Genomic DNA, 27,084 nt, shown 5'->3' on the forward strand with positions numbered 1-27,084 from the left:
CTATAGTAACTGAAATTGTTTCCAACTCAAATGAAGTTGAAATGAATCAAAATTGATACCATATTCCATTCATATATTTACTGATCCTTACACTATCACAGAGCTTCCTGAACCATCTTAATGCCGTCCTCCACCCCTCAAAAAGTTTCTTTGGACCTTTAATACAATCGTAGAAGACATGACAACAAAAACAGATAAAGGACCATGTCATTAAGAGGGAAGTGTAAATTTACAGGTCAAACCTTGGTGTTACATCTCATCCCAGAATTTGCTGATCATTGTACTTCAGCTGGCTATGAGGACCACTCCATACCCCACCAAGCAACTCTACACCTTTACTGGTGATACCAATTGCAATACCCAAAGCAACTGAAGAAAAATAAGGTGTAGAACTGCGTGCCAGAAAGAAACCCAACTGAGAATTACCATCTGATCTCATGTACTACCCCAAAAGGTCTATATGCCCCATAACTCTCTAGCAGTTTCACATTGTAAAGAAAAAAGTGAAGTAAAACACCTCCTTAAAAGGAGCAATGAAAATTTCAAGTACAACAGAGTAGCAGTCAGGGGATGTAGCAATAAAAGTTAGGTATTATTGGGTATCACCAACATAGCTTGGCTAGAATAATGGCATATGGAGCCCTTGCAAATAAAATTCAGAGTTACAAAACAGAGGTTGGTTGTGAATAGAACAAACTTGAGTCAAGTTTGCTCACTAAAATTATGTCATTCCAATGTGAAGAAAAAATAGTCCAACAAGTAGCTTATTCTCAAATTTATTATCAGAGAGCAGATATCAGTGTGCACATTCAGTTGCGCTTTCTGCGAGTACGATTCTTCTGCACACCAGTGCCAGTCCTTTGGCTGCGGAGGATGGCACATGCCCTCCTGACAGCTGCATCCTCCAGATCCTGTCGGTAATAGTTCTTGCCACACAGGTTCTTAATGGTCTTGATGGTGCGACGAGAGTCACGAGCCAAAGTCACCTTGGAGGTAACCTTAGAGGGCTTGTTGGCATCTGCAAGGAAACAAATACCACTAAACCTAACTCCTATAAGTAGAAAGAGTTACTTCCCAATGAAATTCACGGTACAAATTAAAATGAAAATGTCAAAAGTTATGTCCAAGGTGAAGGTGCTCTGCTATACTTCACTTAGTCCACAGATAATGCACTCACGTTATTTTGCACTAATATTTACATTCAACATAACATTTAGAAAATGCAATGGGCAGGACAACTTGTCAAAATCTGGATAACTAGGAAACAAATCCAGCCAATTGCTCAAGTCATGCACATTTCTCAGCCACTATATGTATAAATGTTAAAATACATACACCGAGATGCCACAATAACTTACTGAACTGTAGGTGCATCAATTGGGGAGGACATTAGTGGCAACAATGGCTCATTTTATTCCACACATGTACAGTGAAATAGCCCATTAAAAAAATTAAACTATCAACACCCCTCGTTAGAACTTAATAAAGTATATCCACAATTTCACCACAGTGTTACTAAGAGTTTAAGATTATAATATTTCAGGTAGAAAATCATTTCCAGTGGGGCTTAATGTTCACCAGTAATTTCAAGCTTTTGGGTATTGCATGTATGTAAATGACTAAAGCCTGAACCTTAAAATATTAGAGTAACTAAATGTTTATGAAGGGAAGCATCACAAATAAGATGAAAAAAATCACTTCAACTTACACTTCTTCTTCTTAATGGTGAGGACAACACCTTTGCCAGAGGGTTCAGGAGTAACTCCAATGGACTGAAATGTGACAAGAGCATATTCAGAGATGCACTTGCACGCAATTATTTCACTTAATAAATTCCACTAAAAACTCCTTCCTACTAAAAAAAAAAAATCATTACTTCCTCCTCTTTGCAATTCTGCAGCCCAAGTATGTGCCTGGCAATATCATTTAAGCTACATTGACAACTCAAGTACCTTTCACAAGTACATTATCGCCCATACAATGCAGGACAGAAATACCCCATTCACAGGTCACCATAGTGACACAGGACTTCACAACTAGTATTTACTGTTTACACTCACATCAGTATGCATATTGTCTAAAGTGTCCTCTGTACAGTTCCTAAGGTGCTGACGAGGAGAATTTGTTTAACAATTAAGAGCCTTTCTAGTTGGTGATCATTCCCTTTACTTTCATGACCTTACCAAGTGATTCACAGGATGTTGTAGGGAGAAATAGGATAGTAGTCACCCTTAGGGGTCAAAGGGTCAATTGAGTGATTTCATAATGGGTAAGATAATAGTCTAAATCTTACACACAATCTTACCTTTTTGTTCACCAATCCACAATGTTTGAATGCATTCCTTCCAGTAAGGTTTAGTGGTTCCTAACAATAAATGATAAGGTAACTCATGATCATCATGCTCTGATAAAGTTAATTAACTCAAGATTCACTCTCACTAACTTTTTACCATGGCCCATTTACATTATCAACTATGTTGATAAAACCAAACTATCTTGTTATACCCCATTGACAGAGCACCACAGTTTCTTTAGAAACTTACACCCATTAACACAAGTTTAACTACTTTTTTAACCTGTGACAAAATAATTGCCTATGAAATATACCTTTGAAAATGTGGCTCCCTGATTTTTCAACAAGAAACAGGAGTGGTTCCTTACAATCATCCACTGCAAGTCGGCAGACATTTTTCCTGTCCAGACAAAACAATTACCTCTTAGTCAATTTGATGGACAGAAGCATGGGATGTTCTACAATGTAAACTATCAACTCATCAAACCTTCAAATAAACTTTCCCTACTTTGCACTGAGCTTAAATATAACAAACTTGTTTTTGTATATTCCTGTCATTATTTTGCATATTCAAGGAAGAACCTTCCTTCAAAAGTCCCACTAGCAGTATGTTCATTGGAGAATGGAGAAAATTGTCCATCTATCACACAGAATCCTACAGCTACATCTCTATAGGCCTAAACAATATCTAATTCAGACTTGGATATTACTTTTCTGATACCACACAAAATGCAGCTGCAACTAAAATCTCAGTAGCATTCCTGTGCTAAGGACCAAGCTAAGTGTCCCCTAAACAAAGGGATCACTTGAGTTCTTGCACAGAGGCAATTCATGGACAATTTCACTTTAAAAATCAGTTAATGGTTTGGTAACAGTCTTAAATTAAGCATTTGGAAATTGGATAATTAGCTACCGTAGTAGACTCCAAAGCAGTGTGCCAAATGAGCACTCAGTAATTTCTAATGTTATTGAAACACTCACCGTTCTAACCACAAGGGAGTTTAAGTCCTTAGTGGCTAGCTTCAGTGGTTTTCGATTTAAGAACACACAGATGAAACGACTTCTTCTAAGTTTTCAATTTGATAGAAATTCATTCTTTCAGCTGAAGGACTTCGATACAAGCCTTCATTCAAAAGTTTAAGTTTAAGTAAGTTCATAAGTTTCCTAAGTATGAGAAAGAGAATAATTTCAGACACAAAAACTACCAAATAAAGGCAGTATCTAGGCGAAATAAAACTGAGAGTAAAATTGTTAACCAATAGTACACGTGAAGTCGAAAGAGAAAAAGGACTTTGTCATAGGGAACAGAAGAGTAACGTCTGGAAATACGCTAATACATAAATTGGAAGCAATTGGGTATTTCTTGATCGATTTTCGTCGACCAAAGAAGAGAAGAAAACATATGAAAACGCCAAATTATTGACAAGCAATTCGGCTTACCGCTTAGAAATGGCGACCACGAGCAAGAGAAAGATAGGAGCGCATGTGCCAAACAATGCAGGGGGTCCATCACCGTCCCAGGTTTCCACGTTTTTCCTAATTCCAACATGGCGGACTCAGCTGATCGATCCTAAGCAAATTTCTGTCGATAAACCGAGAGTTCCGGAATGGGAAGAACCGTCATCATCGAAGAGTGTGTCGAAAATTATATATCCTCTCTTTATGGAATCCATAAATGGCAAATTGGCCTAATAATCGGACAGGTAAAATTAAAATGTGTGCCCATCACTTGTGCTAAAATATTTTCTTTTCGGTACGGTGTAAGTTTTATTTAAGCGTCCGTTCCTTTTTCAGCTTTCTCCTCAAAGAGACTATGTCCTTCATTTGGCTAGGACACCAGAGCAGGCAGGAGATTCAGGTATACATTTAATATCTGTGATCGACAATTTCTCTTGTATTGGGCTTGAAAACTCACAAAATATAATCTTTAGCTTTATTCATTTTACACTACAACGATACTTAAGAAGATTACAATGTGTATTGAAGGAACATCCTAAAGAGGAGAAGAATTGCAGTGCATTATAAACTGTGGAAGACTTCTTATTGTCTTTCTTCTCCATTTGCCTTTTACATTACTTTGATATAAAAAACTACGAATTACAGACGGAGATTGTAAGCCAGCCGCCATAGATGACATTGAAAACAACTGGATCGTAGAGCACGCTCATCAGGTAAATTTTAAAATAATTTTTGTTATTTATTGATTAAATTTTCTCAATTTTCTTTACACTCCATATCTCTCTTTCATTTCCATTCCTCCCTCCCACCCCACAGTTCTGAAATAAAATGCCAGAGATAATCCCTCAAAAGTTTTTAAAAATAAACAACATGTTTGGTTTATTTTGATAGGTATCAAGAATGTTGACTGGAGGCCTAGATGTGATTGGAGTTTTTGCTTTTGGCCCTATGGACATGCTTACCAAATCTCAGGCAAAGCTTCGTCAACTTGTGTTCTCCATTCAGAAGACTGTGCAACACAAGGCAGCATCATATTTTGATAATCTCATTCACAGCAGAATCTTGCTCCAAATTTGTTCAGGAACCAAAAAGTATCCTTTATTGCATAGTAAATAAAAATCAATTACTCTGACTAATTTGTATGGAGATCTTAATTCACTATTTCCCACCTGCACTTTAAAATTTTTCATCTGCTAAATCTAATTGTGTAATATTTCTCTTTGATTTTCATTCTTTCTGCCATCTCTTTCGTGAGAGACATTGTTGTTCCACCTTATAGTTTGTTCATAGGATATTGACTCTGATTCTATTATATGTTCCTTGGAAAAGAACTTTACTTCCATAAGGAGTCTTAAAAGGGGTCCTAGTGAATGTTTACAGAAATCTGATGTAAATGCTGAGATGACTTGTTCACTTGAGGATAACAATATGCCTGACCCCAGTATCTTTCATGTGCCCTCTGTTTTGCTCTTTTCTACTAACCTTGAGCCTAATGCAGGCTATATTCTAGGTCCCTAAAAGAACTCCGAATAGGCTCTGGTATCTGTAATAGTTGGTTTCTTATGGAGACCTACTTTTTTTGCTGTCCATGTCATTTGGTATATATAAGTCCTTTCCTTGACACATGTGCTTTTAGAATCACTTGTAGGACAATTGATGTTTCTGATCAAAGGGTAAGAGACAACAATTCATATCAATTCTAATATGATTTCTTTAATCTTTACATCTCAATGTTCCAAATTAGCATGGTCTTTGTAGTTGTTTCTGTCTTCTTAGAGATATCAGCTGTCTCATTTATCATGTTGCAGGCCACACCAAATCCAGCTGAAGTGAAATATCAGTCATTCTCTTCAAAGTGGAGTAAACTAGAAGCATCCTTGTCGTTAACTGATGGATGCTTTGATGTTCCATGGAAACTTGAGACTTCAGGTCTAAACAAGCAAATAATGGTATGAAATCAGTGGGCTAGGCAGACCCATATGACAGCCCTTTCTGTTAAAGCGTTGAAACAACTGAGTCTAGAATTAATGGTAGAAGCAACAAGCATTTATTCCAACTCACTCACCTGGCTTCCATCCAATCACCTTCTCCCCACTCAGGGTTTTGATTGATGCACTAAATCATAGCTGATTTGGAAGGGAAATAGATATGGCTACCTTTAAAGGCACTCAGTTTTTGATTTGTTCTTTTCCAATCTAAACTTTTCCTGTGATTTTGTCTTTAGAGCAGCATTCACAAGACATTGCAGAGTATATCAAGTGCCTTGTGCACAGTGAATGGAGAGCTTTATGCTGATGATCAGACTCTTGTATCAAGTGAAAAGTCTGGAAGATCCAGTCAAGCTAGTTCTACATCCACACAGACATTTAAAATTGACCTATTTACAGATGAGGTACCAATTAGTGTTGAGCTAGCACAGTTATATCAGTTCTAAGCATGAGATTAAATAAGTATGTACATGTTGTGGTTCAAAATTTACGAGGATGCAGTTTTATGGAATGCAATTATTATTCAGCTTTGTCCCATTCTAATGACAAAAAAATCTAGGTAGAAATGCTTTTTTGGAATGCAATACTACATGTATGTTGGCCTGCGTTTAGATTATCTTCCATGGCTCTTTCTCTTGTGACTCCTGTTGTGCTAATCCAGGTCAAAGTGGAAAGCGAAGTGTTAGTTTTTGTCAGAAAGGGTTGAGGTAGGTGGGCTGGAGAACTCAGTGAAAACCAATTGGGCAAAGATAAGTTGTCAACCAAAAATTAAATCCACCTTTACCATACATCAGGTCAGGAAACTGCATTTTGAGCACAAAGGTGTGAAGTACCAGTAAGGGTTCTCACCCGTGGGCCAAAGGCCTTCACCCAAATCAACTGTGAGTTGTTGCTTTTTTTTTTTTACCTCTCTTTCCAGTCCTGCAACAATATGGAACCTGTGGAGGTAGACACAGCAGCCTCTATAAGGATCAGTGGCTCAATGTGTTGTCAAGCTTATGTGCATCAGAAAGCCACAGCAGGGGAGGCAGCACAGGTACAATTGTAGAGTTTAGGGCTAGGGCTAGACCTATGGGATTCTACTTGTCTACTTGTTGTACCGCAAAATTCTTGCAATGACAGGTTTGCATGTTACATCTCAATATGAATTATCTGAAATCTAGTTGTCTTAAAATACTTTGTTGGCTTATTTAGGCTGTGGGCAAAGAAAAATTTCTCTGCTTTTTGAACCATCTTGTATGTTGACATATATTTTACACGGGCTATGAGTTAACGTTTTCCATCTCAATCTAAATCTTAAAATAGCATATGTCATTGAAGTATCTGAGTAAGTGTCCAGCTGTGTTGTCGCAAAACGTGGGTGTCATTAGAATGGATTTATTGATTAATTTATCAATTGTTAATGATAATAATTTTTGTTACTTAGATAACAATAATTGATTTCTCTTAGGTCTTTAGGCTTTTGGGAGCTTTATCATCCTCGTAGAGCATATTCGGTTTTGAAGAAATATCTTTGTAGCAATTGAATTTGGTTTATTTGTGTTACTTTTTCTTTGTATATTCTAGGCGATAAAGTATGATGCCATTCGTTGTTTCCTGTCACGTTGTGAAGTTTTATGCGAGGATGTTATGGAAAACCAAGAGGAGAAGCCAAACAGAGGTACATGTAATTTAGGGTGCTGTACCTTCGGTAAAGCGATAAAAGTTCGTTTTCCCCTTAAATACACCATACCTCACTCTTAATCTCACCGACCAAACCAAAGCTGAATTTTGGAAATTACTCTTTTCAAAAATAACAGAAGTTAAAAATAGTGTCATTCACGAGCAGGGGAAAAAGAAAAAATCTGATTTCCGACAAGGAATTCAACCCCGGATTTTGCGCTTCCATTCCACCACAGAGATACAAAGGACTCCGTGGTGAGCCGTACAGGTGTAAGTCAATGGTAGGCTCGTATTTGACCCTCGTTCTACCTATTGCTAAGATGTACACAGTCGAAAACGTCACGTACATAAATTAATAACAAGAAGGAGTATAATTTTTTCACCATTTGTCATCTTTCATATTCTATGGCAGAAATTTCACTCTTCTGTTTGGTAGGATGACTTAGGCTTCCGTTTTTTATTGTCATAGAATTTTTTAATTTGTAGAAATTTCATGTAAGATGTAACAATGCGATGTGTGCTTTTTATTGAGTGGCTAAATTTTCCATTTTTTCCTTCATTTTCTCTCTCAGAAACACTCTTTTCATCGTGGACATCTCCTCAAAGAGTGTTTGTCCCTCTTGGCTCAGGACCCGTGAAAGTCTGTGATTATGTGTTTAAGGACGAAACATTGAAGGTAATTGCTTTTCGAACCTATTAATTGATGAACTTTTTGTTTGCTAATATACAAATGGCCTTAACTTGGAAAATACTGACTTCAAGATTTCCGAGTCTAACTGGGCCACGGTCTGGAAGAGATCAGACCTTTATTCTCTACTCAGAGAATGTCAAAATTCTTAAAGGAAAAAGGAAAACCAACAGCGTTGTTTTTCTCAATTTTTTTCCCCAACCTTTGCTCTTATGCCAAGAGTTAACGCTTCTGTTTTCGGGCCTCGCCAACCCCTATTAGCGTTAATAATAAATATTCTTTGAAATCACATGCCGAATTACTTTGTTTTTAAACAGGAATCCAAAGAGAGGATTGCAGAGCTCTTAGGTATTGAACCCAAAGAAGAAGATTTTGAATGTATAGAAGATTTTCCAGGTAAATTACATATACTATAGGTAAGAAACAAAAGAGCGAAGAGAGCATTCGTATAATACGGATACTCTTTTCGCTCTTTTGTTTCTTCTAATCGAGACTGCAACTCGAAATTTTCCATGGAAAAATAAAAAAATAAAAAAATAAAAAAAAAGATTGCAGATGGGAGTGATGGCAAAGAATCACAAGTTAGTTGTTTTCGTGCTCTCGTGAGATTTTATGTTACTAGTTTTATTGTGAACTTAACAGATGTCCAGACAGTGAGAAGTTTGGTTGAAGAAATGGAAACTGAGAGCAACGAAGAAATTACAGAAAGCGAGGAAGTTCAACAAGGACTCGGAAAACGCGTAATAGGTAAGTATCGGCACCATATAACAGTCTGGTTAGTATCTTGAAGGCAAACGACGAGGCTAAGAGAGGGAGACAAGACCAAATACGTTTAGTCGACAACTTCATGCCTCACAGATTTCATATAGGAGACGGAACGCAGTAAACGATCTCTTGGTATTCTTTGAGCCTAGAAAAGTTTATCTTGTTCCCTCGGACAGGTTGCCCTGCGTTTATTAAAGCAATGAAGCTTAGCACTTTCTTTTTGTACACTCGGAAACGTCGAATGTTAGCACGTTTCTGTTATTCAGTGACCCTAAGAGTACGAAAGACATTATTTCAGCTTAAGAATCAGCTAGATGCACGTTGCACGCGTACAAATTAAAACAACAACAACAAACAAACCCTTTTTTCGACAGGTGCAGTGGTCGGAATTGTTGTTGCGGTCGTGGCTGCTGGAGTAACTTTCCTTTTGGGTGAACAAACAGAATGAAATACAACCCAAAATAATGTTCACTAATTGTATTTCGAATTACATTAAATTATTATTAAGCTCTTCACTCTGTAAGTTGGTTTTTTTCGGTTGGTTTCATTTCAATTCAACTTACCTTCCCTCCCGAACGTGCCACGGTACTTTTTATATAACCATAGACACCTTTCCTGTTTTCATAGCTATGAAGTGTGTATAAACAGTGGGAAAATGGCTCACGAAATCACTGCCCCAGCTTTAGCACGACCAGATCTTCTTTCGTTCGCAAACCGCTCCTTTCTTTCTTCAAGGCCGAATGAGAAAAGGAAGCACAGAGAACTTGATACGAGGCCTCTAATAGACTCTTCTTTAGGCAGGGTAATTAAGTATTATCAACTGAGTTGATTACGTTAATTGGCCACCGTGAAGAGTTTCGAAGCTAATGTTTCGAGCGTTAGCCCTTCGTCAGGGCGGTGGCCAATGAAAGTGGCCAATGAACTTTATCAACTCATTTGATAATACTAAATACTCTCCCACCTACGCAGCACTAGTTTCTTTAGAAACTTACCCCTTTAGGCAGGCCTTGATCACAATGTATCTCTCATTGGTATATATGTATGTCTTTACAGTTTAAAGTTACCTTCGCAGGCAAGGGTATAGAGAATCTCAATTTTCTTTTACAGTAACAACCTCTCAATCGCAAGAATTCTCCAAAGACGAGTCAATCTAAATTCTACCTTCATTTCTACAAGCTGGTTTCGAAAGGGTCGCTTGGATCGTTGCGGCACCTCTCGGGATTGACCAGCGCACACTGCCGCGATTTTCCGTTAAGACAACTAACCCTGTCCACGTCCAAGTATAAGTGGATAGAGTATCACGCAGATTATTGCTTACTTGTAGGAGGGGCAAGTGCTACTATCAAATTAGAACTTAAGGGTGTATGCTACAAATGCTATGATGCGATGCTACAAATTTCTTCTTCAAGCCAGAACCACCCCCCCCGAAAAAAATACAGTTACCCTCCTTTCAAAATCATCTTTCACCTCTTTCAAACAGCAGCCTGCTAGTTACCCCCCCCCCCAGTAACTAGAAAAAAAACACAAACAACACCATTTCTCAAAGTTATTTTTTTAAACAATATTTTGTATTGTAGTCATTTACAACGCTAACTTTAGCGACTGCAGCTAAACTCAGAATCGCTCTTGATTTCTTTAAAATTTCAATTTTGTGCTTGCAACACCAATCAAACTAAATGTAAAGTATTTTTGTCACTTAAAAAAGTTAACGTACATAAAATATAAGGCAAATTGTTAAAATTATAAGGAAACCATTCTTATATAGTATGTATGAATAAATAAAATGGTATATAAAAGCGAATGAATATTTGGTATAAAAAAACTCTGATAAATAAAGACGAATATAAAACAAGGCTATATACTCTACAAAATCAGTTCGAAAATACAAAAATAATTTTTCAATTACATCCTAACTTCGTGCATCATTGCCTAATTTGTTGCAATAACAGGGTAAAGTATACGGTGCGAGATAGTTTTATGGATTTCCAGCGCGAAAGTCACTGTTCGTGGTATTGTTCATTATGCATTGAGGACTTGTGTTAAAGAATTGTTCACGTGACGGAAGTATTCAATTTAAACTTGTTAAAAGTAATCTGATCTTATTAATGGCGATGGAGTTAACAGCGAGCATTAGGAATGGCTTTCCATGAATTTTCGGCGATATATGCACCTCGTCTCTATAGTTTAAAAAGTAGGTTTTCTTTTCGTTTGACCAAATGACCAAGAATATCCTAGAGTTGTTTCTGAACCTAACCGCGAGTAAAGATCACAACTGACTTGGACCGGGAAGCGAGAGTGAGTGAACTACTTCAATAGTTGGGAATGTGTATCCACGTGCTATCTTTTGCCGGATCGGATTAAGTCGGAAGTGATGTTACTCAGCATTCTCTTGGAGATATTCTGCATTCTTCTTGCGGCTTTGTTGGCCACGTCCAGCGATTGATGGAGTCGATAACTCTCCAACTGAAAACAAGATGGCGGTAATTCATTAAAAAAATAAAAATTCAGGCTGTTGTCAGTACAAGAGGGTTGAAAAACACAGCTACTGGGGAAAAAAATCCTTCTAAAGACGAAAGAGAAGAAGTACCACGCGCTTCTAAAAAATAATATGATACATCAATCACAAATGCTAGTATAATATCGTTAAAGTATGTGAATCTTCCCAGAAACGTCGTCAAAAAATGAAGCTCATTCAGATTCTCGGAAATTGTATCGAGACATAAAGATCACTATCAAACGGCAGTGTAAAAGCATGGCTTTGTAATTGATTAGGATTAAAGGTAATGAAACGTTAGGAATATCCTATAAAAGTACGTTCAAGATTGAATCTGAAACGCTTAATGAGTTAAATGTTTATTGTAATTCACCCTAGGATACTCAGAAGTGTCGTGAAACATACTTCATCTCCTTGGTGATTTCCCCAACCGCTGTGACTTGGACTTGGGTTACTTCTGAGTCGAACGTGCCTGCTAAATAAGAAAAAAAATGTTTTTTTTTTTTTTTTTTTAATTTTCCCCTTAAGTTTTACTTATCACAAAAAAAACCTAGTGACTAGAAGAGGTTTTACCTTCGAGGTGCAGGGTATTCTTCGTCACTTTCAGAGTCATCGCTATCGGATACCACATAATCCCGCCGGTTCCTAGACCTCCCCCGGGGAAGATGATGGATATGATGTACCGTTGGGGTTTCGTTCACCGCCCCTGGCGGTGCCACTGGCACGCCGGGGACAACTCCCGCGGGTATAACGGACGATGAGGTCGCAGCTCCCGGATAGGTGTGAGTATGATGATGCATAGGCGATGAAACAACACTACAAGAAAAAACGACAGGAAACTTCATTGCGGAAAACTGAAATATCACTGAAATCGATAACTGCTTACAATCTACGCATCTTTACTCGCTTTTACTGTACTCTCTCTATATGGGTGACTGATGAGATAGCTAGCGATTTCAATTTTGCGTTTGTTTCTTACTTGTGGTAGTAGGGTGAGTACGGTGTGGAAGTAGCCGCTGGGGTAGTAGGGTGGTGGACATAAGTGTTCGTCAATCCGAGATTATAAGGAGTCTGTGTCTCCGTATGGCGACGAGGCCTCGAGGTTGGTGTCCGTGTGCTAACAATCGGGGTTTCCTGTTCTGGTCCAGAATACCCTGGATAGAAATAATTCCCGTGACTATGAGTGCCAGAACTTCCGCAAAACGGACACAAAAACTGCATCATAGTAACCGCGGGTGCTTTTGCAGGAGCTGGCGAAGGAGAGCGAGAACGAGAAGGTCGCTGGTGATCTCTTCGCTTTAGGTCTCCTACGTCCCTTGCTAGTTCTTCGATCCGTCTTCTAAGATCGTCTTGAGGTGTCGTGCTTGTGGTCGCATTTTCTTTGCTCCGAGACATTTCGTTCGCCAGATCATCGTATTTTTTCTGTAGGTTGTCGTATAGGTTCGCCATCTGTTGCTCGGCACCTCTTCGGGCCATCTCTCGTTCCAGATCGTCGTGCCTCCGTCGGAGGTCGTCGTACATCTGAGCTTGCAATCCGCGAGCGTTCGAGTCTTGCTGCAGTTGCGAACGCAAGCTCTGAAGCTCCTCTCTCAGTTTATCAATAGGATCTCTGTCAGTAAAAAAATAAAAATTGAAATATCTCTTGATACCTAAATAATAAATAAACTAAATGGGCGAATTGATTCTAGAACTTATTCCCGGCAGGCGAAACAAAAAAATCACCATAGAACGGAAAGTTAATAGCTAGTAAATTTGTGTAATCAAATTCAATTGCGCGAGCGTGCTTCATATTCCTATTGTGCACGCTCATGACGTCAGCAAACAAATCCCTCTAGAAAAAAAGTTTTCCATCGGGTTGAAAATGTTATAAAACAGTTGGTTCATACCTCAGCTGTGCTTTCATCGAGATATGAAGCACTTGGGAAGTTTGGAGAGCACTCAAGAAGCTAGAGTTGCTCTCGGCTACGCCTCGAGCAACTCTTACGCATCTTTCGTGCTCTCCAAACTTCCCGCGTGCTTCATATCTCTATGAACACACGCTGACGTATGTTTATATTTATATATAAATATTCCGGCAACAGCCGAGATACACGAATCAAACAAATTGATTTGTTAGGTCTTTCGCGTCTCAAAATAACACAAACAAATTGATTAATTCCTTTCACCGTACTTCGTGCAAAAGGCTGCGGGCATCTGTAATTACAAATAATTAACACAACTGAACAAGTTCTTGTAACTGATGATACAGATTTCCGCCCAACATTAAGAACAGCAATCATACCGTTTGCACAGCCGTAATACTTACCTGCGATATCTTCGTTCATTGTCACTGTATCCACTGCTACTATCGTCACCTCTTCTTGACCGCCGTCCTGACCGCACGGATTCACGGTCGCCCGGGTAACTGCGTACGCTCTGTTTATCCATTGGGCGGGACTGATCTAACCGCGGGCCTATGAGAACGATGGGAAAAAAAGATTATAGAACATTATAAAATATAGTGTGAGGCTTCAGGCATACTGTTCTCGCTATAATTATTTTAATTTTTTTCTTTTTATCTAACTTGAGCAGCAAGACAGAAAGGCGCCTCCAGTTCGATCAAAAATATATACACTAAAATATTTAAGACTCGGAAAGCCACTCCGTGAACAAATTTACATTGAACGAGACAAGACTGCTACGGGATCGCGAAAAAAGAAAAAACTCAGAATGACCTCTGTAAAACAGCTATCGGTATACTTAAATAATGGCTCGTAGCACCAGAATCAGTTTAAAACGTTGGTCGCTTCAAACACTTCTCCATCTTTCTGCATCTCTTTAGACACAGCAATTTGCATGCGAGAGTCAAGTTTCTAACGTGATTATCTTTCGCAACGATTCAAAATACATGCAAGGAGAATAAAAATTACACTTAGAGCACAAATGTTGTACAACAAAAATGAGTTTGGTACCTTGGTCTAGTCCATCCATTGGGGCTCAAGAGAAGAGCAAATTTTACCATGGCACAAACAATTTGCTTAACTCTACTACTAAGCTTATTACCCTGTTTTCATATCATTGTACGCTTATATATTATTCATAATCCTATATCTGCTTCACGTCCTACACATCAAATATACTTTTAATCGCTACGCTGCGGCTTAGCAAAGTGTTTACCTCCTGAAAGACCCTCTCGAATGAAGAACATGTCCTCACATTAGTTACCCAAAATAACATCTTTGAGTAACGAATAACTGTTAAAAATACTGAATATTTGCTTATGCTAACCTTGGGGCAAGAATATAGTCTCGTATCTGATTGGATTGCTGATTAATAACTACCAATATTATATACCTAAAAACAAAAACCAATGTTTTCCCCGACCAGTCTCCAAATACGGTGAAGATCCTACACAATTTAACGAATCACACAGTTATCCAAAAAATTAAAGTAGCAAATTTTGCTCCGAGAAATCAGCGATATTTTGAAGCAAATGGCGAAAAAGATACCGTAATATTTGACAAAACTCCGCTGCAGCATAAGAAATAAATTGCGTGAACTCGATCTTTCATAAAACGTACAGTTTCTGGACCTAAACACTAACAACACCAGTGTTTCTCATTGTGATGTGATGGAGATAAAACACAAAAGACCCTGTGTTGGTGCAATTAAGAAACAGAATACAACAGTGTTGCACCTGGCGCCTACGTAGATTATCTTTTAATGAATGCACGTTCAAAAGCAGTAAAATAAACTAACAAGGAGGTAATTTCACACGAATAACTGTATATAACCACAAAGACGTAGATACCGGATCTGTTTTTCCAAACATTAATCATTAGATGCGACGAGAAGGTTCGTTACTTTAAAACAATTACATTAATGAAAGATAGAAAAAAAAACGATCGGTACTGGCGTGTACAGATCGGTTTGTTGACGCATCTTCTTTCGTTTTGTTTTCTTTTTCTGTACTTAATACACATAGAAACTGAAAGTAACCTTAAATTTCAATGCTAAATCGTAACATTTTCAGAATTTGAGCAATTCTCTTAAGGTCTCCTTGAAATTTACACGGGAACCGTTGAGATTGTCAGTATTTAATCTCCAACAACGTTATAACTAAATGATAAGTAGGAATTAAAACTGTGGATTAATGAGGCAACACCGGAGAGCGACCTAGTCAACTGCTGGTCAAACTATAAAAAATGAAAAACGAGCCCTTTATTCCATAATAGTGTCTCAGATAACAACGAAATTCTTGAGAAATCGCATTTGATTTTAATTAACTTAAAAACCTACCCGTACTTCTTGGAGTATTAGTTCCCTTATTGTAGCGTGCAGGTGTCCTAGACGTTCGCCTACTCACGGCACTTGGCACTGATCTTTCTACCGTACCATCTTCGTTTATGCTCGGAGTAGACGTATGCCTTCGTAACGATTCGTCAAGTCGTCGAACGCCTTCGTTATCCGATCGGGGGACAGGATGAGTTGGAGTATGTCGATGACTTCTTCGTTCTCTCTGAGACGACGGCGTTCTCGTTGAAGGCTTGGAGTGAGTTGTCTCTAAATAACGATCCTCCTCGCTTTCTGACAGCGACTGCAAGGAGGACCTCCGTCGCCTCGCATCTCTATTTCTAGAAATTAACTTTGGCGCATGTTTCGGCGCCGTAATGTGGCCCCTATCATCTTCAGTCTCTGTTGCGGATTGTTCTTGTAAAGGCGCACTGCGTAGTTTAGTCTCGGGGTAATAAGGGGGCGGAATATCAGGGGACTCGTGGCCCCGTGATATGCGACTTCCCTCCGAACCAAAGAAGCCGCTATCAAAACCTCTCTCAGAATCAGCCGCTGGGTTGCGATATTTTCCCCTACGGTTGAGCTCTTTAGGCTGAGCGGGCCCGTTCCCGTTAGGAAGAAAGAGAGGCGTGGAAACACGGCTATCGCCCGAAACGCTCGCTCTTAAAGGACGACCATGGGCAATCCTGGAGGGTTTAGACGCACGATCATCGTGTAACCCATTTAACGTCCGTGGCGGTTCCTGCCTGCTATTTCGCCGTGATTCTTGCGGCTCGTGCTGTTCACGTGGTGAGCTGTGAATACTAGCCGTGCGATCACGTGAATCGAAGGGTTCGACTGGTTGAGTGTCACGCAAGCTGTCGTGCGTGGGAATACCACTGGACACAGGCAGTCTCGATGCTCTAGAACTGGCACGTGACCGTTTGCTACTGGCTTCACTCATGTGACTGTCTTGGCGTAGTGGAGGCGGAGGAATTCCGCTTACGCTGTTACGCATTGGACTTGACGAAGCTCGAGGTGACTTAGAACTACCAGGCGAGGTCTGTGGAGAAGGTAAGGTTGAAGAAGGAAGATCATTGTCACCATCATCCTCTGGGAGTGGGGGTGAATCGAAGTCCGCTGTGTTGGCGCGGCTGCGGTGACTGTTGCTCCTTGACCGCTGTCCAGTACTTGAACCGATTGAGAGGCGATGAGGGCTACAAATAGAGTATGACTGGGGTTATAATCTTCGTCGTCTCTCGATTTAGAGTTATTTAAACTGCATTTTTCTAATCCATTACCTTACTCCGCTTAACAAATTAATAAATAGAGGAAAAGTTGACAAAACCTTAGTTAAATACTTAAATTTTTCAAAGCTGAGGGACCAGTGGAGGATTTTGCATAAAAATTTCAAGGAAGGAAGGATAAATAAAAAATTACAGAGCCTTGAAGGGGGAATAGGTAAACGTTTTCGTTAGACAACCAAAATCCTCCGACCCTCCCTCCCCCTACCCCACCCCCCTCTCAGGGAAAAATTGTGACAGGTCCCTAAAGTTAAACCACTGGAGCGTAACATTACCCAACGACCCCTCGACATTGAGAACACATCATTCAATTACATGGTGGTTTACAATGTATCATGGTTTTAAATAAAGCGAACGACGTTTTTTTCCAGTCTAATCAATATAAAACGTGGAATGCAGTAAGCCTCTCTATGATGACAGCATTTTTTTTCTTACCTTGTGTGAGGTAAGGACCCTGCTCGTGTTCTATCTTGTGGCCCTTGACTATTTACGAGGTACTGACTTGACAAGGGCTCAGAGAGAGGGTCTTGAATCACACTCATTGATTCGGACGCGAAGTATCCAGACTCCTGTAGGTCCAAAGGTTCGGCTTGGTCACCAAGCCCCTGGCGAAAAAAGAGAAAGTTGAAAATCAGATCGACCCTAAGGTGAACATATTTCAAAACTCTAAGTGGAGCTTATTGCGCGTATGGATCTTTCGCCGGGAAGTGAACTTGTTTTATCGACACGCATCAACGCAAAATTAAAATTCCTTAATTGCGAGGCGCATAACACGATCCGGTAATTATAATAAGTTCTTACCAAATAATCAAATCTTCCGTCCAAAAGGACCAAGAAAAACTCTTCTAGCGAGCCTGCATTTCCAAAACAGTCATCATTCATTGCCCTCGAGCGATAAAATGTAATACTCAGTTGAGGAAAACGCTCCAATAATGGAAGATCTACGCCAAACAGCTGGGACCGTCGAAGGTACGCTTAGAAGACAATTGGCACTCCATGGAATTTCCAAATATTTGCAAATGACAATGTTGGACCGAGTACAGTTTTAGACGCCAAACACGACAACGTGGAGAATCATATTGGCCTGACTTCTGACACATCGCCGCTCACATAACAAGGATAAACATTTGAAAGCAAGGTGTTCACGAAATTTAGCTTGAGTGTCACTGATAAACCATCATAAACACAGCAACGCGAAGCACGCACTTTGCCGAGAAAGATGATTGGCTGAGAATCCAATATTATGATTTGTAGCGAATGCCACATGTCACGCTCTGTAACTTCACTTTAGATTTGCGTAAACGATCAATATTTTCAGATAAGAAATATCAGGCAATAATATCCGTGGGATGAGACTTTCGATAGGAACTAAAACCCCTTTGCGCGCACGTTTAATCCCTAGAGTTAAATTTAGCTTCTTCTTATTTAGAGAACTGACGCCTTTACTCATAGATTCATTACAAAAAATTCGATACCACGCTGAGTGTTAAAGTTCTGTTTATAAACGACTTTAATTTTGCGTATATTGAAACGATTAGTTTAGTCTGGCCTAATTAAATTCCTACAAAAGCCTGTGTTCGAGATCTAGCAGAGAAGTTACATTTGTAAACTTTACACCGTTAGACGCAAAAACTTAATCCCAACATTTTGTTTTACGCAAATATTTTCGATACCTGTTTTTCTTCGCCTTCACTATCTGGAAGCGGACCTGCAGGAGAAAATAAACATGATATCAGCGTAAATTCCACAGCGAATAATTACAGCTATTCGTTTGAGAAAACGAAAACTCTTCGAGACATTTTAGCGTCATAAAGAATTAAATTAGGATGAGAAAGCAACAGAAATAATACACAACCTCTTTTATGATCTTTTCACCTTCAGACTGAGAAAAAAAAAAGTTACACAATGCCTACCGAGAGAAAATCTTCTAGAAAAGTCATCCTCTCTTTCAAAAGAATTTGCATCCAGATCTTCCGCATCATCTGAGCTGTTCCCTTCTCTGCAATCGAAAAAATAAGTTAGTACAAACCAAAAAAAATCTAGGAATTTATTGCAATGAAATAAAAACTTCAAAAAATAAATTCAAGTAATTCGAATGAATACTCGGGTTGTTGGTCTCCAAAGCAACCAAAAGGTCGGATCGCACTCCTTATTTTGTCTCCTTTATCGAGACAAAATATTTTTACATCACTAATTCGGCTCAATTGTTATCTCCGTTTCCATCAAAGCCATATGTAATGATAGCAAATGGTAAACATTTTAAATTCATATACACGAGGAAAGCACACTGTCAAAAGCATTTTTTTCCTTCGAAGTTAACCACACGAACTCGAACAAAAAAAATTCAAATGCGAATGTTCACATATTTTTAACATAGTCCTCTAGAAGCGCTCTATTTTCAAAGCATAGGCCAGATACACAAAGTATGCACAAGGTAGAAATAAGAAAATTAATTATTGAAGTCCCTCTTAAGGTTAGTTAGATCAGCGTAATTTCTTATGCACAGCAACCAACCGAGAAAGATGTCAAAGGTGTTCCCTGATATCTTTAGTTCCGATAGTTCGCAATTTTAACAAATATAACGTGCACAAAAACACTAACAGCTCTTAAATCGCAAAGGAAAACACTCGAAACGATTAAATCAGTAATTATTTTCTACAACACGAATCAGAAAGCCAATGATCTCAACGCTAAAAACCGTAACAGAAACACACAACGGGGAAACGCTTCGTTTTTGAGAACGAAAATATACCTTTTTGAAAGCAACCACAGTAACCTCAGTCTGTTTAAGAACGCTCAATGATTTGATAACAAACAGCACATTGATACACGCAAACGTGTCTCAAAGATAAAACAGCACGAAAATACAAAAAAACATTTTAGATCACAGAATCCGAATCGTCGACTCCTAGAAAAAAACGTTTGGTGATTTTTGGACGCAACTGCCACTAGAAAAGCCATAACTGTCCAAAAACTTAAATTAATCTCTAAAATGTAAATCACGTCAGAGAAAAAAAAAGAGAAATTATCTAAAAGCAATTACATCAATTCGGCCCAGCGAAAAATCCTGACTATTTCTTCTTCCTCACTTTCTTCATCTTCGCCTTCCGACGCAGCATTCGACCCCATTAACGGACAACTATTCTCGGCTCAAGATCCGACGCGATATGGTCGAAAATGATGTTTTAAGGCAACATCAGATTTAAACACTGCTCCCAGATATTATCATACGTGATATTGACTTATCTACCAGCCGCTGGATCTCTCTAGGATACACCTGCCCTGGTGAGCAATGCAGCTATTTATCCATGCTAATATGCGTAGCTCGTTGTTCAAGAACAACGATAATATTCTTCTTTTTTTTTTTGCCCTTTGAGGCAGTAAATCACGAAAATTTAAGTTGCATTAAGTTTTAATTTGGACGTATAACATCTCGAATTTCTTCCCAGTGTCAGAAACTTGATATTAACAAAAATATTGTTGTTTACTGTATACCATAAATATTCACCGTTTCAGTATATATAGCAACTTTCATTAAATCGTCTATTTATACCTTGTAATTAGCGCGTGAATGTGACAAATGATTAAAAAGAAACCACACTGTGAACCTTTTAAGGATAAAAGAGCACAAATGTCTGCCAGAAGAATAAAAGGAATTTTCAAAATAGTACAAAAAATCTCACAAAAGCATTATTTTATGGGAAATCATCTGTAATACCATAGCATTAAAAAATTAGTCATTGTGATGAGATCTGTTTAATCCAATTTGAAGGAAAAAATCACTCATTGAAATAGGATTAAGATTAATCCTCAATTTTGATGGCAGATTTAACAATTGCTCATTGAAATGCTAGAAAAAATCGTTTAGAATGTTTCTGAATTCAATAAGTGGAACAAACCAAATATTTCAGGTTATACATGTGGTATAGAAAAGTAAATTAAAAGAAAAACTGAAAAACACAGAATTAAGTATCTTAGAGTGCTTCTAAAGGACTGGGAAGGGCAAGTGGTAGGTAGGTACAAGCCCCATTAATAGAATTGATTTACAAATAAATTTTCCAGAATGGAATAAAACCTCACTTCTCTCTTTCTTATGGTTTCCTTTTGGAATGTTAAGTTCACATTTTACAACAACGCATTAAACTCATTCAAAAAAAACTCCTAATTGACATGTATCTGTACCAGTGGTTGGGTTGTCAAACAAACAGGTGACAGAAATGTGTATCACATATAAATGAGGCACAAAACAATATTTGGGAAGAACTCAATTCTGCAGTGCTGTACCTCAAAGCATCATTTCTGCTTGCCTCCTTGATGTTTCTCAGTCTCTACAAAATAAACCCGCAACAAATGTTCGTGAGCAATTGCAAAAAAAAAAGGGGAAAAGTCGCGGTACTACTACAAAAAACAATCAAAACATAAAACAAAAAGATGTAACCAATGGGAAGGAACCTAGATTAGCTGGACCCCATACTTATTTATTTTTTCACACTTAACTTTTAAAACACAAGCAAGCAGATGGCTTTTCATTGTTGCAAATAATTATCTGCATCTTGATATTGTTTTCCAAAATGCCCAAAGAGAATAATATCCCTGTTTTAAAAGAATATCTCTAAGATATTTTCTGCTCAAGGAAAGAAATTCAGAAAAAAATAACCAATTGTTCAATGATAGTTTAGCTGCAATTAAGTAATAAGTTTTGTTCCAGTCCAAGTACTTCAGCAGTTGGCTAACTTGAAGATGTACAAGTGCATGTAAGTACATAGTATTTTTCTTAGTAAATTGTTAACAAAAAACTTTTTCAATGCATTAATCTCTCAAAAAAAGCAATTTAGGTCTGCGATTGTTACTACATCAGAATTTTTTTAACTCATACATTTTTCACTTGTTCTATTTACTTCCATCTTACTCAAACCCCCCTTCACTGATGCCTGCTTTTCACTTAGCAGATCAAATAAGTGGAGCTGTGCTTAGAGGTAGTCAAAACTGATTTCATGAACTTCACTTCATGACATGTAATTCAAGTGAAACATAAAACAAGGTCAAGCAAACAAAGAAAAATACACAAGAAGGAAAATGCACTTTTGCAAATGTTTTTTGCTATAATTAAAAAAAATAAAAAAATAAAACTTTATTGACATCTATAAGCCAGATTGTAATCTATACACAGTATCATTGCCCAAGTGATTATAGCAATGTTGTGACATTGAACATAACTGATACAATACAGCTCTCATCAGCCAAACAAAACAATGCCTATTTTATTTCCTGCAATACCTGCATTAGGTTCTGTAGATCACCCTCAGGTCTCTGATTTTCTGCTGATGCTGTGCGATGATTGTCCCTTGGTCTGCACAAAAAGTTAAGTGTAAGAGTTAGTTTGATTGATTGAGCCCACATAACAATGGTGCAACTGTAGTATGCCATTAGTCTATCTTTGAACAGGGTTTAAGTCAATTTATTCATACCTGATCATGTACCACAATGGCAAGGAGTGTTAAAAAAAGGAAATGTGAATGTACATTGTAGACATGTGGTAAATAAAAGCCCAAGGCAGTGACCCGACAGTGGGAGACGTCATGAAGTAATGGTTCGTGCACTGGACTCTGGACTCTCACAGTTCCCCTCTCTACCCAAAGAGTGATTGGGTGCTTACAAACTTTTAGGGATACTTGATAAAATACTAAGGGAGAAACCTTGCAATGGACTTGCAATTCTCATCAAGGAAGGAGAAGTGATACTCCTGACAGCTTTATGCTAAAGAAACCAGGACATGCTGCCACTGGCTGGGCCACTCAGCTTGAGTTAAGACTTAAACTTACATTTACCAGTGACCTGACTTAAGAAGGAAGGCTCAAAATTCTTATACTTTTGAGATGGTGCTAACCTGAAGGGTATCCAAATATAATTATGTATGACCCTGGGCAGTGATTAAAGTTATTGGAATATGTATATGGCATATAAAGCATCCCAACAAGAGAGAGGTAGACTGAGCATGCAATACAAGTCAAGGCCTTTTAAAAGACTGTCACACAAGGGATTTTCCAAAGTTTTTAAGTAAGCAGATTTTGATGATAAGTAAGTGGTGTTTGGTACCAAGTTTTATGGTCATCCTGCAATGTCTTCCTGACCAAATTTTGATCTGATCACTTAAAAAGCGGTGTGAGTGAAACCTTTATTGAAAAGTAGCTAGTAAAAGTAACAGAGCACATGGAGGCAAAACTCTGAGAAAATATTCACCCTTTAACTCTCAAGATTTGATTGTTAATCTCCCCTCTTCCTGCTACACATTTCCTTTTAAATCAGTTACAAGAATTTGGTGTTAGATCAAGATAACAACTTCTACCTGATAAGTTTGAGTATTCTCATTACCTGTTTGCTAAATTCTGTGCGGATATAATGGGGAGAAGTTACATGTTAATCACTTTTGGGAGTTAAAGGGTTAAAACATACCTGTCTAACAAATCACTGTAACTGTTTCTCCTTTCTTGTTGACTGCGAGGATCATCAGATGGAGTAGTATGGTGCCCAAGCTGCTCTGAAATTTCTTCTAGTCGCAGCCCACATCGATACAGCTGTTTAAAATTGACAAGAACAGTAGTGTAAGGTACAGTTTCAATCAAACATTACATCACCATGATCACCAGGTCTTGTATCAGTTTAACGTAGAAAGGGACACCTCAGCAACTTTAAATATTCATACACATATATGACATTAACCCTTAAGGGGACACTCCCCAAAAGCTGATAACTAATCCAGTCCTAAGTATTAAGAAAACATACATTTTATGCATGTAGATTACTAAGGTGTTGTCCTAAATTTTAGCAATGAGGTCTGCAGCCCTTCTTTTGAATCTAGTCTAAGATGGGGGTGCTTATTGAGAGAGTACACTTACATATTAATAAAGGATGGGGCTCCTTATCTAATTTCCCCAAAATAAGATCTGTAACATACTATGAGCACCTTAACAAGTTCATCATGAGCTTGATGATAAGAGATAAAGCTTATTCTAAACATTGAACTATGGCTTCATTATGGCATCTAAGTTGCAATTGCAGGAAAAGACCCCAAAAAGGTACAAGTAATTATTAACAGTTACAGTAGTCATGATGCACATTCAGATACGTAATCATATAATAGTAATTTGCAGTTAAAGGAGAGAGCAAAACAAAACATTCCTTTAGTGTGCATAAACCCCCTCCATCCCTTCCCTTTAAATGTAACTATAATGGCTTTAAACAGTCCTTACCTGTCCATCAAGACTGTCCTCAGGTTGAAAATCACCAGTAAAACTAAGTAAAGAAAATAAATGGTATTCATTAATCTAGAAATTAAATGTACATTAATGAGCTAACTCAGGAAAAGGGCCTGCAACACAACCTGGGCCAGCTCTGGGAAAAAGAGGAAAGTTTCATTCCCTGGGCTGGCCTGTTTCTTGCATTATTGCAAAGTTTCATGACCCTTAACATCTTCACTACTATAAAAACTCGTAAGCATCTAATTTCTCCTTACAGTGTCATCCCTAGATCAAACCTTTAAAGGTCAGTTGAATGATTGCCAACCAAAGACATTCTCAATTGTTAACCAAATTCTCCTTGTCAGAACTATAGGGAATGTATAGAGAACAGTAAGGAGAATTTACATACTGGTGTTGGGTGCAAAGGGTTAACCCTTTAACTCCCAGAAAAAAAACTTCTCCCTATAATATCCTTATATTATCCTGCAAATAGGTGATGAGAATATTCATATTTTCACACATATTGCATCAACTTTAATCTACTTGATATACTTCACCTGTTTGGTTAAATGACACACACACACTCAACAATAACAACAACAAAATTTACAATTTCATTTCCCTCTATAATATGCATCAAGACCTTCCCCTCACCCAGTTGCCATCGCTAATAATAAAAATAATGATAAAACAGTTATATAGCACTAAAATCTATGTACATATTCAAAAGCCTTCTACATTATAAAATGTATTGAAAACTAGAACTGAACACTTTCTTACAAAGAAATTAATTCTGGGACATAAAGAGAGGTACTTTTAGGCTAATCAGCTTTCTACATTCAATATATAATGAAGAAATAATAGAATACAAGTTTGTTTGTAAACTTTTCCACATCACTGTGGATTTTTGGAGCATTTTACCCTCCTTATTGAAAACAGTTGAGTAAAAAAATGGCCACCTGCTCAGCTGTTTATATTGAGCATTCAGCTGAGTTACACTCTTAAGAGCAAAACAAACAACCTCAAGAAATTCATGAAAAAAGTTGATATAAATAAATTCATATCTGTTATCAAAATACCAGAGATAGACATTGCATAATGATAATTGTTTCTGATACCAAATTTTGAATTTTCATCCTAAAACTCAAATAATAGTTGATCATGTTTTGAGAAACCAGCTGAGCATAAGTGGGGTTAAAATCTCACTACGAAGAAAAAACAATAACATCCTACTAAACAAACGGCTAAACAGTTAAAAGAAAATTGAAGACCGTTAGAGGAACATTTCTAATCAATTTTCTAACGTTTGAAAGTCCAGTATTTTTAATTTTTTTTTCCTTTTCCAAATACCCATTAAAAACCACGACAACAAGCGAGTAATATGAAGCAAATAATCTCTTAACAAATCGTTAGAAAAAGCTTTTTGCAGGTCTACATATGTACAGAACTTAAACAAACAATAATGCCCTCTTTATTTTGACAAGGCATACCAGAGGTGTTAGAATTGAAACTTATTTTGGTCCGAATCTTCGGAAACTTACGTGTCATTAATTTTACAAAATAAGAACAGCTGGCTACAATTTCCCCATGGTTTTAGATTGTCACGATCGCCCGAAAATCGTGTGTTCTTTCCATTAATGATTTAGCACTGCAACTTTGACCAAAGCCCAAACTGTAGACTCGTTAAATTAAGAATACATGAATAGGCTAGACGTTATTTTCAGGTGAAAAAATTAAATTACACGTCTTTGCTTAAATCGCCTAATCTGTCAAAAGGTTTCCTTCGCCTGACTTGAATTATTTTCAAAATATAAGAGCATAACCTCAATACTTAAAAACCGAGAGTGTTTTATGAACGATTTGTCTTCCCGCAATACAATGTTGACAAAAAGTTTACAAAAACATTTCCGGAGAAAGACATCCTTGACCTTGAACGTAGATAAAATAACGAGGTAAAACTTTTCGATTTCGATGGCTTTCCTTACCTTTCGTTTTCAAAGGACTCTGGATCTCGTCCATTTTCCAATCGTTGGATCTGCAGCAATTCTTGTTTCAAATTCCCGTTTTGTGCTTTCAACTGCTCGCACATATCCCTCAATTCTTGAAGTTCAAGCTCTCCCCATTGTCCTTCCATGACATGGCTTTGCAAAGCGTCTACGTCTTCTTGAAAATACTGCAATTTAGACGCTAAAGCTGCCCTAAATCGGGCTCCTCTTCCATCGGGACACGATGGATTTGCTGGAGAAGAATCAGTCCCTGAACTTGAGGTGCGTTGGTTGCCATTTTGCGGTATAGCGTGAGATCCTTCGGTTAGAGGAAAACTATCTTCGCTTAAAATAGCTTGGCGACTTTTAGGAAATCTGAATACGCCAGGCTGATTGTGAACCGAGACTTTTACAAATGAGCTTTGTTGTGGTGGAGGCAAATCGCTGTACAAGTTAAGTTTAGCACCTATCCTAAGTTGATCTATAGTGTTCTCGGCCTGCGCGTATTTTTTGAGAAGTTCGTCGTAATCGTCCTGTAGTCGCTGATAAACTTCGTCAGTCTCTTTACGTTGTGACTTCTCTTTCCTCAACCTTTCCTGTAAATCAACCCCGGCTGAAACATCCGTCGAGCTTTCCGAGAAAGTCCTTTGTCTCCTAAAGGCGGTTGCAGTCGGTTGGCCTTGAAATTCAGCCATCTTTCAAACATGCTCCGCAAAAGATCTGCAATTTTCCCTGTTATTTTCTCGCAGATATCTCATTTTTTACGCTAAGGCATACTTGAGGCATATTCCTGAACACTTCCCTCCTTGTTTAGATGATCTCTCAAGGGGAATCGTCGATAATTGAGGAGAATAGTTCACGTTTCAGTCACTACGCTACGGCCATTCCTTTAAGCTTAAGCACTCTTCCTCCATGGAAACGAGGCGACGCGTGTATACTCAACCGGTGAAAGACAAAA

General features: G+C 38.2%; 3 protein-coding genes across 7 annotated transcripts; 1 reads left to right on the forward strand and 2 right to left on the reverse strand.

Moving 5' to 3' along the window:
• Positions 1 to 760: 760 nt before the first annotated feature.
• On the reverse strand, positions 761 to 3,762 carry LOC113686090 (large ribosomal subunit protein eL28). Of its 2 annotated transcripts, none has more exons than XM_027203689.2 (5): positions 3,734 to 3,762; positions 2,608 to 2,693; positions 2,306 to 2,365; positions 1,709 to 1,772; positions 761 to 1,018 (listed from the first exon to the last, which is right to left on the reverse strand). In XM_027203689.2, the coding sequence occupies exons 2-5, from the start codon at positions 2,686 to 2,688 to the stop codon at positions 810 to 812; spliced, it is 414 nt and encodes a 137-aa protein (XP_027059490.1). In that variant the 5' UTR covers positions 2,689 to 2,693; positions 3,734 to 3,762; the 3' UTR covers positions 761 to 809. The 2 variants fall into 2 exon arrangements, with proteins under 2 accessions (XP_027059490.1, XP_089061715.1); XM_089205589.1 differs by having other exon boundaries at positions 3,275 to 3,762.
• Positions 3,763 to 3,815: 53 nt separating this feature from the next.
• LOC113686091 (protein odr-4 homolog) lies at positions 3,816 to 9,369 on the forward strand. 3 transcript variants are annotated; one of them, XM_027203690.2, is made up of 13 exons: positions 3,816 to 3,996; positions 4,088 to 4,151; positions 4,397 to 4,464; positions 4,643 to 4,842; positions 5,388 to 5,424; positions 5,560 to 5,700; positions 5,976 to 6,143; positions 6,659 to 6,775; positions 7,306 to 7,399; positions 7,974 to 8,077; positions 8,407 to 8,485; positions 8,732 to 8,836; positions 9,229 to 9,369. In XM_027203690.2, the coding sequence occupies exons 1-13, from the start codon at positions 3,901 to 3,903 to the stop codon at positions 9,300 to 9,302; spliced, it is 1,347 nt and encodes a 448-aa protein (XP_027059491.2). In that variant the 5' UTR covers positions 3,816 to 3,900; the 3' UTR covers positions 9,303 to 9,369. The 3 variants fall into 3 exon arrangements, with proteins under 3 accessions (XP_027059491.2, XP_089061671.1, XP_089061672.1); XM_089205545.1 differs by having other exon boundaries at positions 3,818 to 3,996; positions 8,407 to 8,437; XM_089205546.1 differs by lacking the exon at positions 3,816 to 3,996 and having other exon boundaries at positions 4,134 to 4,151; positions 4,397 to 4,463; positions 4,629 to 4,842.
• Positions 9,370 to 10,390: 1,021 nt separating this feature from the next.
• On the reverse strand, positions 10,391 to 27,061 carry LOC113686088 (uncharacterized). Of its 2 annotated transcripts, none has more exons than XM_089205471.1 (14): positions 26,127 to 27,061; positions 24,154 to 24,196; positions 23,357 to 23,478; positions 22,181 to 22,253; positions 21,188 to 21,231; positions 18,817 to 18,902; positions 18,577 to 18,611; positions 17,339 to 17,508; positions 15,627 to 16,816; positions 13,654 to 13,801; positions 12,328 to 12,957; positions 11,922 to 12,164; positions 11,754 to 11,823; positions 10,391 to 11,317 (listed from the first exon to the last, which is right to left on the reverse strand). In XM_089205471.1, the coding sequence occupies exons 1-14, from the start codon at positions 26,819 to 26,821 to the stop codon at positions 11,192 to 11,194; spliced, it is 3,675 nt and encodes a 1,224-aa protein (XP_089061597.1). In that variant the 5' UTR covers positions 26,822 to 27,061; the 3' UTR covers positions 10,391 to 11,191. The 2 variants fall into 2 exon arrangements, with proteins under 2 accessions (XP_089061597.1, XP_089061598.1); XM_089205472.1 differs by having other exon boundaries at positions 11,754 to 11,820; positions 26,127 to 27,056.
• Between the last annotated feature and the right edge of the window lie 23 nt (positions 27,062 to 27,084).

Source organism: Pocillopora damicornis, chromosome 4, assembly GCF_964200805.1.
Source record: "Pocillopora damicornis chromosome 4, jaPocDami1.2, whole genome shotgun sequence".
NCBI classification, from domain to species: Eukaryota; Metazoa; Cnidaria; class Anthozoa; order Scleractinia; family Pocilloporidae; genus Pocillopora; species Pocillopora damicornis.